Source organism: Terrapene carolina, unplaced genomic scaffold (assembly GCF_002925995.2).
Source record: "Terrapene carolina triunguis isolate 2854851 unplaced genomic scaffold, T_m_triunguis-2.0 Scaffold495, whole genome shotgun sequence".
In the NCBI taxonomy this organism is placed as follows: domain Eukaryota; kingdom Metazoa; phylum Chordata; order Testudines; family Emydidae; genus Terrapene; species Terrapene triunguis.
In genome coordinates this window covers 187,145-199,742 of record NW_020664846.1, presented here as the reverse complement: position 1 = coordinate 199,742, position 12,598 = coordinate 187,145, and the positions used below count along the sequence as shown (strand labels likewise).

Here is a 12,598-nt window from a genome sequence, read left to right as displayed (position 1 = left end):
AGTGCTTCACCACCCTCCTAGTGAAATAGTGTTTCCTAATATCCAACCTAGACCTCCCCCACTGCAACTTGAGACCATTGCACCTTGTTCTGTCATCTGGTACCACTGAGAACAGCCGAGCTCCATCCTCTTTGGAGCCCCCTTTCAGGTAGTTGAAGGCTGCTATCAAATCCCCCCTCATTCTTCTTCTGCAGACTAAACAAACCCTTTTTTCTCAGCCTCTCCTCGTAAGTCATGTGCCCCAGACCCCTGATCATTTCCCTTGCCATCTGCTGGACTCTCTCCAATTTCTAGGGTGACCAGACAGCAAGTGTGAAAAATCAGGACAGGGGGGTGGGGGGTAATAGGAGCCTATATAAGAAAAAGACCCAATAATCGGGACTGTCCCTATAAAATCAGGACATCTGGTCACCCTAAATTTGCCCACATCCCGTCTATAGTGGGGGGGCCCAAACTGGACGCGATACTTCTTACATCTATCTGTGTCTGGGGGCAATGGGGGTGGGGAGCCCAGCCCAGAGGTTATAGCTACAGGGACCATACCAGGGCCCTGCTGCAACTTGGGGGGCGGGGGCAACCTCTCCCCGCACGGGGCCGGCACCCCCACTTCCCTGCGGGGTGAGGCGAAGGCCAGGCCCCAGCTCAGGCTGGGAAGGGGCCGCAGGTTAACACGTGTGTGTGTGTGTGGCGCGACAAGCCGGGCTGCCAGCACCGCCCTGAGAGGAGGCCAAGGGGGCCGGTGCGAGCCCGGGCCGCGGGGTCCCTCGGCAGGTCGGCGGGGCCCGCCCAGCTCGGGCCGGGTCCAGGCCGCAGCCCCGCGGCGCCCCCTAGTGGCGCAGGACGCGCCTCGCGCTGCCGGGCCCCCGCAGGCCCCCGCCGGGCTGGCTGCCCCGCGCGCCCCTCCCGCCGTCAGGCAGCAGCGCGGGCCGCCTCTCCCGCCGGAAGTGAGCCGGGCCTCGCGCGGGCGGAAGCCGGAAGTGGCGGGCGCTGACGTGTCGCGCGGCGCCGGGAGGGAGCCGGGCCGGGCTGTGCGGCCGCGATGGAGGCGCTTTATCACCAGACCAACAAGTGAGGGAGGGGCCGGGCCGGCGCGAGGCCCCGTGGCGGGCGGGCGGGGGGCGGTTGAGGGGGAGCCCGGGGCCGGGCTGAAGCGCCTGTGGGGCCGGAGCCCCAGTCCCGTCTCCGGAGCCGCGCTCAGAGCCCGAGCCCGCCCCGGCCGTGCGGGAATCCCCTCCCCCACCGCCGGCGGGCAGCCACCTCTGGCGCGGAGCGCGGCGCGGCTCAGCCCTGTCCCGCTGCGAGGATGTGAGCTCCCGCGGGGCGGGAGGGGAAGCAGGCGAAGGAGACTTGCCCAGGCTGGAGGTGGGTGGGGGACGGGGTGGGTGGGGGCCCATCAATATTAACAAAAGAACAGGAGCCCCTGTGGCACCTTAGAGACTAACACATTTATTTGAGCATCAGCTGTAGCCCACGAAAGCTGATGCTCAAATAAACGTGTTAGTCTCTAAGGTGCCCCAAGTCCTCCTGTTCTTTTTGCGGATACAGACTAACACGGCTGCTGCTCTGAAACCCATCACTATTAAGGACATGGCAAGTGCCCTGGGCTCTCTAGTGCCCGGAACCTCATTTTTTACTTTTCCTCCAGAATTTCTATCTCCTGATTTGCAGCAAGGGACAAAATGAAGTCGTGCAGGAAGCGTTAAAAGGATGTTAGGCTAGTTAGTTTAGAGTGAAGACATTGCCCACCACAGTACTTCCAGGATGCAGCATGTCAGCTGACGTGTTCTAGTGGTTGGTGTTTATGGCGTAAGTGGTATCAGCACAATGACTCTGGTACGCTAATAAATGGTGTCCTATGAATAAGTACCAACAAACGAATAGCTTGTCTTGGAATTGGCATAACTAAGAAAGTTTAGGAGGAAGAGGACAACACAGGAATTACCTGAAGTCTATGTAGTCTGTTATTCTGTCTCCCAACAGAGACCAGCACCAGATGTTTCAGAGGAAGGTGCAAGAAACCTTGTAGTGGGCAGATGTGAGCTAATTTGCTGCCCATGGTATTGCGTTAGTGTTTTTAGTATCTATACATAATAATTTAACCGTAGTGTCAAAATTTAAATAGTAGTTTTACAGTAGTGTTGTCTTTCTCTTTGTAAAATCCATGGCTTTCTTGTTCCATTATTATATTCCTTTTGGAAATGGGAGCAAGGGTAGATAAGAAAGATTGGTTTTAATCTTGTGTATCCTCTTTCCCTTATCAACGAGCATCCATGTCCTTGAAATACACAGGACTTGCTGATATTTATGTAGCTCTTTTAAGGAAGGAACAGTGTCTATTTAGCTGTTTAAAAACAACAAGGAGTCTTGTTGTTTTTAAAAACAGATTTATTTGGGCATAAGCTTTCGTGGGTAAAAACCTCACTTCTTCAGATGGATAGAGTGAAAGTTACAGATGCAGGCATTATATACTGACACTTAGGCCTGGTCCACACTACCCCCCCACTTCGGACTAAGGTACGCAAATTCAGCTACGTTAATAACGTAGCTGAATTCGAAGTACCTTAGTCCGAACTTACCGCGGGTCCAGACACTGCAGGCAGGCTCCCCCGTCGATGCTGCGTACTCCTCTCGCTGAGCTGGAGTACCGGCGTCGACGGCGAGCACTTCCGGGATCGATTTATCGCGTCTAGACAAGACGCGATAAATCGATCCCAGAACATCGATTGCCTGCCGTCGGACCCGGAGGTAAGTGTAGACGTACCCATAGAGAGCAGGGAGTTACTTTGTAAGTGGAGAACCAGTGTTGACAGGGCCAATTCAATCAGGGTGAATGTAGTCCACTCCCAATAATAGATGAGGTGTCAATTCCAGGAGAGGAAAAGCTGCTTCTGTAATGAGTCAGCCACTCCCAGTCCCTATTCAAGCCCAGATTAATGGTGTTAAATTTGCAAATGAATTTTAGTTGTGCTGTTTCTCTTTGAAGTCTGTTTCTGAAGTTTTTTTGTTCAGTGATAGTGACTTTTAAATCTGTAATAGAATGACCAGGGAGATTGAAGTGTTCACTTACTGGCTTTTGTATGTTACCATGCCTGATGTCCGATTTGTGTCCATTTATTCTTTTGCGGAGGGACTGTCCGGTTTGGCCAATGTACATGGCAGAGGGGCATTGCTGGCACATGATGGCATATATAACATTAGTAGATGTGCAGGTGAATGAGCCCTTGATGGTGTGGCTGATGTGGTTGGGTCCTCTGATGGTGTCGCCAGAGTAGATATGGGGACAGAGTAGGCAACGAGGTTTGCTACAGGGATTGAAACACCCAGGAACCAATCCCTAGCACAAAGGAACCCCCTTCCCAACTGGGGCCTCTGGATGATACCATAATGTGTAGAGTATATGAGTATCTGTCTCAAGATTTTACTGTTGGAAAGCCCTAGTGGATACAACACAAAACAGAGTGGAGTTATTACTAAAGCAGTTTACAGAAACCAGGTGGATGTTCAGAAGTATTTTGGAGGAGAGATAAGTTTGGTGAATATAAATTGGCAGGAATGCGGATAAAAATTGGTTATTTTTATTAATCAAAAATTGGGTTTTTATTTATTTTTATTTATTTATTTATTTATTTAAATAATTTAAGACTGGCCTTACAGGTTTAGAACAGTTGTCCGTCTAGACCAGTATCCTGTCTTCTGACAGTGGCTGGTGCTAATTAATTCAGATGGAATAAACAGAACAGGGTAATTATCAAGAGATCCAGCCCATTGTCCAGCCCCAACTTTTGGCAGTCAGAGGTTTAGGGACATACAGAACATTGTTTGCATCACTGGCCATCTTGCCTAATAGCCATTGATGGACTTATCCTCCATGAACGTATCTAATTCTTTTTTTGACCCAGTTATACTTTTGGCCTTCACAACATCCCCTGGCAGCAAGTTCCCCAGGTTGACTGTGCATTGTGTGAAGAAGTACTTCCTTATATTTGTTTTAAACCTGCTGGCTATTAATTTCATTGGATGACCACTGGTTCTTGTGTTATGTGAAAGGATAAATAACACTTCCTTGTTCACTTTGTCCACACCACTCATGATTTTATAGACCTCTGTCATATCCCCTCTTAGGGCTGGTCTACACTTACCCCCCAAATCGAAGTAAGGTACGCAAATTCAGCTACGTGAATAACGTAGCTGAATTCGACATACCTTACTTCGACCTTACCGCGGTTCAGACGCGGTCCACACGCGGCAGGCAGGCTCCCCGTCGACTTCGCGGTACTCCTCTCGCTGAGCTGGAGTACCGCAGTCGACGGGGATCACTTCCTGGTTCGATTTATCGCGTCCAGACCAGACGCGATAAATCGAACTCGGAACTTCGATCCGCAGCCGTCGAACTAACCGGTAAGTGTAGACTAGCCCTTAGTTGTCTCTTTTCTAAACTGAACAGTCCCAGTCTTTTTAATCTGTCCTCCTATGGAATCTGTTCTATATCCCTAATCAATTTTGTTGCCCTTCTTTGTACTTTTTCCCATTCTAATATATCTGTTTTTAGATGGTGTGACCAGACCTGCATGTAGTAATATATTCCAGGTGTGGGCATACCATGGATTTATAGTGACATTATGATATATTCCCTCTCCTCATGGCTCATAATACGCTCTTCGCTTTTTTGACTGCCGCTGCACATTGAGCAAATGCTTTCAGGAAACTATCCACAATGATGCCAAGATCTTTCTTGAGTGTAATCAGCTAATTTAGACACATCATTTTATATGTATAGTTGGGATTATGTTTTCCAGTGTGCGTTAATAGTAACGCACATTTATCAACGCTGAATTTCATCTGTCATTTTGTTGCCCAGTCGCCCAGTTTTGTGAGACCCCTTTGTAACTCTTTGCAGTCAGCTTTGGACTCAACGCAAAATTATTCAAGATAGTTATCTGCAAATTTTGCAAAATTTCAAATTAAATTTGAAATAAACTTATGACAACCTATGTTAAGGCCTAAATTTACTATACTCTATTAAAATAAAATCATATATGAAGTAATATGTTTGCTGGTGAAGTTTTAAAGAAAGTGAAACAACTGAACTGCAGAGTTTGTGCTAAAGAGGCTTTTGACACCCAGTTGCCTCTTCTGCAGATGCAGAGAGAGGATTCTTCATTTCACTTTCTTCAGTTCATTTCAATGACTAGTTTATTCACAATTGAGAAACCATTTGGGAGATGAAAAAAGCAGGAAAGCTAGTTTTTCTTTTCCAATCTATTAATAAAATGAGGTGAGCGGGGATGAGGTCTGCTTCTAAAATCTTGAAGCACATGGTAGTCAGAAGCAATCAGTTCAGGTCACTAACTACTGATAATACTTTCTTTGTTTAATAAGTCATTGGTTTTAAATGCAAAACATGTTATGATAAACTTACTTTTTTATGCATTCAGCACATTTAAGGTAGTTTTATTTAACTAATAAAAACAATTATTAGGCCCTTTAGAACAAGGTGTTTGTAAGGAGAGACTTGAAGAAGCTCTGATGTTGTGTGGCGTCTTAACTGCCTGAGACCAGTTACTATGTCCAATATCCCTTAGGCAAAATTTTCATATATTCTGAGGTCAGAAGGTGACAGTGTGATCATTTAGTTTCACCTGTATAGCACAGGCTGTAGAGCTTCTCCAAAATAATTCCTGATTGAGCTGTAGCATATATTTTAGGGAAATATCCAATCTGTATTTTAAAATAGCCAATGATGGAGAATCCATCACAATTCTAGGTAAATTATTCCAATGGTTAATTACCCTCATTGTTAATTACGCCTTATTTCCAATCTGAATTTGGCTAGCTTCAACTTCAAGCCATTGGATTGTGTTATACCTTTCTTTGCTAGATTGAAGAGACCGTTATGAAAGTTTTGTTCCACATGTGGGTACTTATACATTGTGATCAAGTCATCCCTTAACCTTCTGTTTTTTAAACTAAGTAGATAGGAGGGGCTGAATCACTATAAGGAAGGCTTTCTAATTCTTTAATCCTTCTCGTGGCTCTTCTCTGAACCCTCTCCATTGGATTGTGAATACCAGAACTGTACACAGTATTCCAGTAGCAGTTGCACCTATGCAATACAGAGGTAGTGTAATCTCCCTACTCCATTTTACTGCTAATAAATGTCTAATCTGTCTATCTCTGGAGGCTAAACTACTAAAAGACACACTGACCTTTGGCATCATATTATATGTTCTTCCATATGCCTGAAATAGCTGATCTGTGATGCTCCTAACTGGTTCCATAAGCAAGCTAGGACTTTGGACACAGTTACTCTGAGCAACGTTGGAATTTAGGGATGTAAAATAGTAAACGATTAACTGGTAAGCATTAGTTTTACCGGTTAACCCAGCCTAACCGTTAACCCCCAGCCCATGGAACTCAGTATTCCAGATAATCTCTTCTTCCCCTAGATCCAGAGTGTTCCCATGAAATCAACAGCTGAACGAGGACTAGATCTACCAATTCAATTCTCCGATTGTTTAAGAACACTTTTCAATGTCCATAAAGCCACAGTCCACAATCAAGGAAGAAGGTCTTATTGGTTAAAAAAAGACCTGGTTTAGAGAGGAAGTGAAGGAAGCAATGGAAAGAATACATAACAAATGGAAGATCGGGAATGTTGATAGTAACAAATATAAATCAAGATTGGATGATTGTCTAAAACATCTCCTCTAGGAACTATTTTGAGGCAGTTCTCTGACCTGTGTTATACAGGAGGTCAGATGGTCACAATAGGACACTTTTTTAGATTCATAGATTCCAAGGCTGGAGGGGACCATTGCGATCATCTGGTCTGACCTCCTGTATAACACAGGCCAGAAAACATCCAATCTTGATTTGAAAATTTGTTTTCCTCTTGGTGGGTACAATCTGGGCTCCATTATGTATGTTTTTCCCAGCGGTGCTGAAGGGCAGAGCAGCAATTCTCTCCTTTGACAGCTAGAGCTTCCTTGTCCTGTTTTTGCCCTTTGTGATCCTCTGGCCTAATATTCTGAGTCTTTCCAAAACAGGTCTTGCTGTTGGCAAAACTAGTGGTTCCCACCATACCACTCACATTGTTTGTTTTAGATGTGGTTCTTGACACATACAAGGTAACTGTATTGGCTCACTTTATGGAATATATAAAGTGAGTGGAATCTGAATGGGGTCTCGTGTTACTCTGTTACAGGGATCAGCAACCTTTGGCACGTGGCCCGCCAAGGTAAACCCCCTGGCGGGCCGGGCCAGTTTGTTTACCTGCTGCATCTGCAGGTTTGGCCGATCGCAGCTCCCACTGGCCGTGGTTTGCCGTCCCAGGCCAATGGGGGCTGCGGGAAGCGGCGGCCAGCACATTCCTCGGCCCACGCTGCTTCCCGCAGCCCCCATTGGCCTGGAGCGGCGAACCGCATCCAGTGGGAGCTGTGATCGTCTGAACCTGCGGACGCGGCAGATAAACAAACCGTCCCGGCCCGCCAGGGGGCTTACCCTGGTGGGCCGCGTGCCAAAGGTTGCCGATCCCTGCTCTATTAACTTTGAGAAAACGTTCGGAAAAACCTTTGTCAATTCAATTGGATTTTTACTCTGGTCTTTACACCTTAAATACTGCAGTGACAGGTACATATTGAGATGGAACGTTGGCTTCTGGACACTTAAGGTCTTCTTTGTGCCCTCACACTCTTAGGAAATGCTGTATGGTGTTTGCATTAGAATATGGAAACCTAGTTCCCTTTCTGAATGGTTACTAGTTTTGAATGTTACATTACACTATGTTTAGTATTTCAAGTCTGCCACTTGTTTGTACTGAAAAAAAAAAAAATCTTTCCTGATTCAGTAGCTGTTGATTGACTCTAATTCCCATTTCTTCCCTCTCTTCCTTTGATAGGCAAGTCCATGAGGTTCAATCTTACATGGGGCATCTGGAGACCTCCGACAAGCAGTCAGTGCACTGTAAGTTAACAACTAAATACGGCAACGCAACTGTTGGTGTGATCTAATGCTCTTGGGTTGGGTTTCCTATTAGCATTTAAACTCCGATGCTTTAAGAGTCCATTAGCTGTTCTTAGTGAAAGGAGTTCAGTCTTTGCCGCCTGGGAATGAAGCAATGGTCCACATCACAAAACTAAAATCTAATTACCCAGTTCAGTTTTATGTTGGATTTAAATAAGGCCAGGACTTTCCGAAGGGTGGGTCAGAAAAAGACACGAACACTAGTATTTTTTCAGCTAAATTATCCTGCATACAGCAGCTTTCCCTTTATCAAAATCCTCATAAGGGAGAGTTGATGTTTGGTATGGTTGTCCAGATCTGACGCTGCAAAAATCTGGAACAGAGGATGCCAGATATTTATGTGAACGTGATTGTGTCAAGTTTCAAATTGTTTACATTTTATATTGGATTGTTAATCCCTTGTAATAGCTTTTTAAAATAGTAAGATCTGACACAGGCTGATAGATGTATGTAATTTTGCTTTTCTGAAATAGAACATAAGAATTGCCAAAGTGGATCAGACCCATCGTTCATCTAGTTCAGGGGTGGGGAACCTTTTTTTCTATCAGGGGCCATTTACCCACAGAATAAATCAGTCACAGGCCACACACAGCCCCACAGGGGGGCGTGGAGGCTCAGGGCTTCCCCTAGGCTCCAGGGTGGGGCCAGAAATGAGGGGTTCAGAGTGCAGGAGCAGGCTCTGGGCTGGGGCAGGGAGTTGAGGTGTGGGAGGGGGTGAGGGATCCAGCTGGGGGTGCGGGCTCTGGGGTGGGGCTGAGGATGAGGAGTTTGGGGTGCAGGAGGGAGCTCCGGGCTGGGGCTAAGGGATTTGAAGTGCGGGAGGAGCTCAGGGCTGGGGCAGAGGGTTGGGGTGCGGGTTGGGATGTGGGGTCTGGTAGGGAGTTAGGGTGAAGAAGGGGGGGTTCCGGGTCAGGGTGTGGGCTCTGGGAGGGAGTTAGGGTGCGGGAGGGGGGTTTCAAACCTGGGGCAGGGGGTTGGAGTACGGGGGGGGGTGCAGGCTCTGGGAGGGAGTTTGGGTGTGGGAGGGGGCTTAAGGCTGGGGTGCGAGTGGGAGGTCTGGGAGGGAGTTAGGGTGCAGGAGGGGGTTCTGACCTGGGGGAGGGGGTTCAGGGTGTGAGGTCCAGCCGGGCGGCACTTACCTGAGGCAGTTCCCGGGCGGCGGCTCAGCGGGGATAAGGCAGGCTCCCTGCCTGCCCTGGCTCCGCACTGCTCCCGGAAGTGGCCGGCATTGGTTAAAAGCTCAGTATACATACAGACATGAATTCAATTCTGAGATAAGTTTTATAGTAGAGATGGGGAGCTTTGTAGTTGCACAGAGTTCTTTCAGAATTAGTCCATAGGTTATAGTCCAATGTTCAGATCCAGGTGGGACTGGAGATCTCAGTCTTACGACTTAAGCTTTCCCTGAATAAAGCGTCAAGCAGATCTGAGATGAAAGAATCAGGCCGCAAGAGTTTTATACAGTTTTCTGTCAGCCTCTTGACCATACAGTCCTGGGTGAACAATAGGCTTTAGAAGTATCCTTCTATTTCCTAAACATCACCGGTAATTAACTACAGGGATTAAAGTAAGGTAATTTGAAGAGACATATGGACATGACGTCATTTTACCCACATTTCATCTAAATGTTAATATTCCCTTTTGATCTCTGAATTAATAGCTATAGTAATAGACAGGAACTGTCTGTTTACGTGGCTAACATCTAATAAGATATAAGTAAACACATACAATTAGTATCACTTCCAATTCTCTAACAATACAGGTTTTCATTTTTTTGTTCTAGCCTGTCTAACATGGAATGTCCCCAATTACCATTTACATACTTTTCTAACATACTGTTCTCTAAAGGTTGAGTCTGGGTCAATTACCCTGCTAGCTGCTTAACCCTTTCCGGCCATGTGTCACAACCCCCAGAAGCAGTGCAAAGGCTTGGGGGAGTCAGGGGTAATGGAGGAGTTGAGGGAGAGGGAAGTAATTGCTGGGAAGGAGCCTGGGAGTGAAACTGGAGGGTTGTTGGGTGTGGGTGGGAGAGGTATGGAACAGGTTTTTTTGGGGGGGATTGTTAGGGAGTTGGGGAGCCTCCCTGTGCAGACCCTGGCTGACCCCTACCCTCTTCCATTCAGCCAGGCACATCTGCCCCTGTCCCCATATGTCCCCGCATCCCCACTCAGCCACCTCCTGACCCCATATATCCCTGCACCCCCTCTCAGCCACCCTCCATCTTGGTGTGGCCCTGCACCCCCCCCCAACCCCATGTGTCCCTGCATCCCCACTCAGACATCTCCATCCCCATGTGACCCTGTCCCCATGTGGCCCTGCGTCCTCATGTGGCCCCTGCCCTAGTCTGTCCCTCCCACTAGCCCTTCTGAACTCCAGTCTATGTGACCCCCCAGCAACCCCGTGTGCCCCACTCTGTCTGACCTCCCGCCGGCAGGGCGCAGTGAGTCCTAGTGGCTGGTGAACCGGCTGCCCTCTGTTCTGTCGCCACAGCAGTCTCTGGTGGGCAAAAAGCGTAACTGCAACGTCTCTGCCAGAATGTATTTTCTGTGGAGAGAAAAACATCTGCGGGGGAAATGAATTCTGTGCATGCGCAATGGCACAGAATTCCCTCAGGAGTAAGCTTTCTAGTCTCTAATTCCTGAGATCATCCCTACTGTCTTTTTAAAATATAGGTACAATGTTTGCTACCCTCCAATCCTCTACTATGAGTGCATATTGTTGGTAGCAGCTCAACCACATCATACTAGGACTCCTTTAGAACACTTGGATGTACCTTCTGGGCCTGGTAATCTACTGCTTTTTAAATTATCGGATTTTTCCAGCCCTCTTGTTATTACATCTCAGTCTCTGATAGTACTTCATCTTTATTACCAAAAAAGATCCAGGCCAGTGTATGTATCTCCCTAATGTGTGCTCGTAAGATTGATGCAAAGAAATAACTTAGTTTCCCAGTACTGTCTTACCTTCCTCAATTGGTAAAGGTTGTATATGACACAGAGTAAAGAGCACAGAGTGATCTGAATCACCTGCTCAAATGGTCACAATCTATCAAAATGCATTTGAACGTAGCCAAACACAAGGCTCTATACCTGGGAATGCAGGTTATACTTTCAAGTTGGGAGACTGTCTTGGAAAGCAGACTCAGAGAAGGACTTGGGGGTCATTAGACAACCACCTCAGCAGAAGCTCTCAGTGCAGTGCTATGGCAAAAAGTGCGGAGATGATCCTTGGATGTATTCAAAAGAGGAATATCAAGTAGAAATAGGAAAGTGATTCTGCCTCTCTACACAGCTTTGGTAAAACCGCTCCTAGAATACTCTGTCCAGGTCTGGTGTCCACGTTGCAAGAAGGATGTGGAAATGTTGGAGAATTCAGAGCAGCCCCACAAAAGTGATCCAGATGCTGGAAAACGAGCCTTACGATGTGAGGTTTAAGGAACTCAACTTACTCAGTTTAGCAAAAAGGAGGTTGAGAGACGACTTGATCACTATGTTTAGGCACTGACACATGGACAAAAGCAGTGACTTGGTGGTGCTTGGGGGAGGGGTGTTCAGCCTTGCAGGCAAAGGCAGAACAAGAAACAATGGCTGGAAGTTGAAAGTTAGATAAATTCAGCCTTGGACTAAGATGCAGTTTCCTAGCTGTGAGGAGGGTTAAACATTAGAACAGCTTACCAGTGGAGGTGGTGAACTCACCATCACTTGAAGTCCTTAAAATGAGATCAGATATCTTTCAAAAATATGTTTCAATCCATTTTATTGGAAAAATTCTACTGCCTTCAAGGGGGAGAGGGGAGGGCTGGATGGTCATGATGGTCCCTTCTGGCCTTGGAATCAGTAAATCTATTAATTAATTTCCATGCCTCCATGGGCTATGGAAGGAACAGGAAACTCTGCATGGCCCTGAGCATCCTCAGAAGACTTGTAGCTCTGCCAGGTTTTATAGTATCCCATTGATTTTTGTAGTTCCACCAGGCTTCCATAATGTCAAAGTCCTTATCTGCTATGAGGCATTGCCTGCTTTTGGTTTTAAGCGGCTCTCATTTCTGTAAAGAACATTTATAGTTCTTCTTGTTGCCCAGGTGCCGCTTTTTATTAATCTGTGACGTCAGCGGGGTTTCAGAAGTTTGTGTTCTTTTGCTGCCCCTGCTCTCGGTCAGTTGTGGGTTTTTTGTGTCCGACCCTTTATTAGATTCACAATTAACCCTATCTTTGATGGATGTCTGTCTGACATATGTGCTCCTTGGCCCCTGTCAACTTTCCTCTGGCTGCTAGTTTAAACCTCAGTCAACACCTTTTTTATTTTATGTGCCACCGTCTGCTTCCATTTTGATTAAAGGAGGGGCCCCATTCCAAAATGTGTAGTCTCTTCCTTTCCCCAGAAGCATCCTCTGCCTAAGAAATTGAAACCCCTTTTCTCTACACCATCGTCTCAATCACGCATTGAGATCTGATATTCCCTTTGCCTAGCTGAACCCACATGTGAAATTGGAAGCATTTCAGAGAGATCTACCACAGAAGCCCTGGACCTAAGCCTTCTCCCTAGTAGTCTCAATTTAAGGAATTAATTCAGGGAA

The 12,598-nt window shown here is 46.8% G+C and overlaps 1 protein-coding gene across 2 annotated transcripts in view; it reads left to right on the top strand.

The window, feature by feature from the left end:
• Positions 1 to 976: 976 nt before the first annotated feature.
• Positions 977 to 12,598, top strand: part of GOSR2 (golgi SNAP receptor complex member 2) — a 31,356-nt gene continuing 19,734 nt past the window's right edge. For both annotated transcript variants that reach the window (XM_026658655.1, XM_026658654.1), the window contains exons 1-2: positions 977 to 1,068; positions 7,898 to 7,962. In XM_026658655.1, coding sequence (XP_026514440.1) covers positions 1,040 to 1,068; positions 7,898 to 7,962 — 94 coding nt within the window. In that variant the 5' untranslated portion in view covers positions 977 to 1,039. The remainder of the gene's footprint in view (positions 1,069 to 7,897; positions 7,963 to 12,598) is intronic.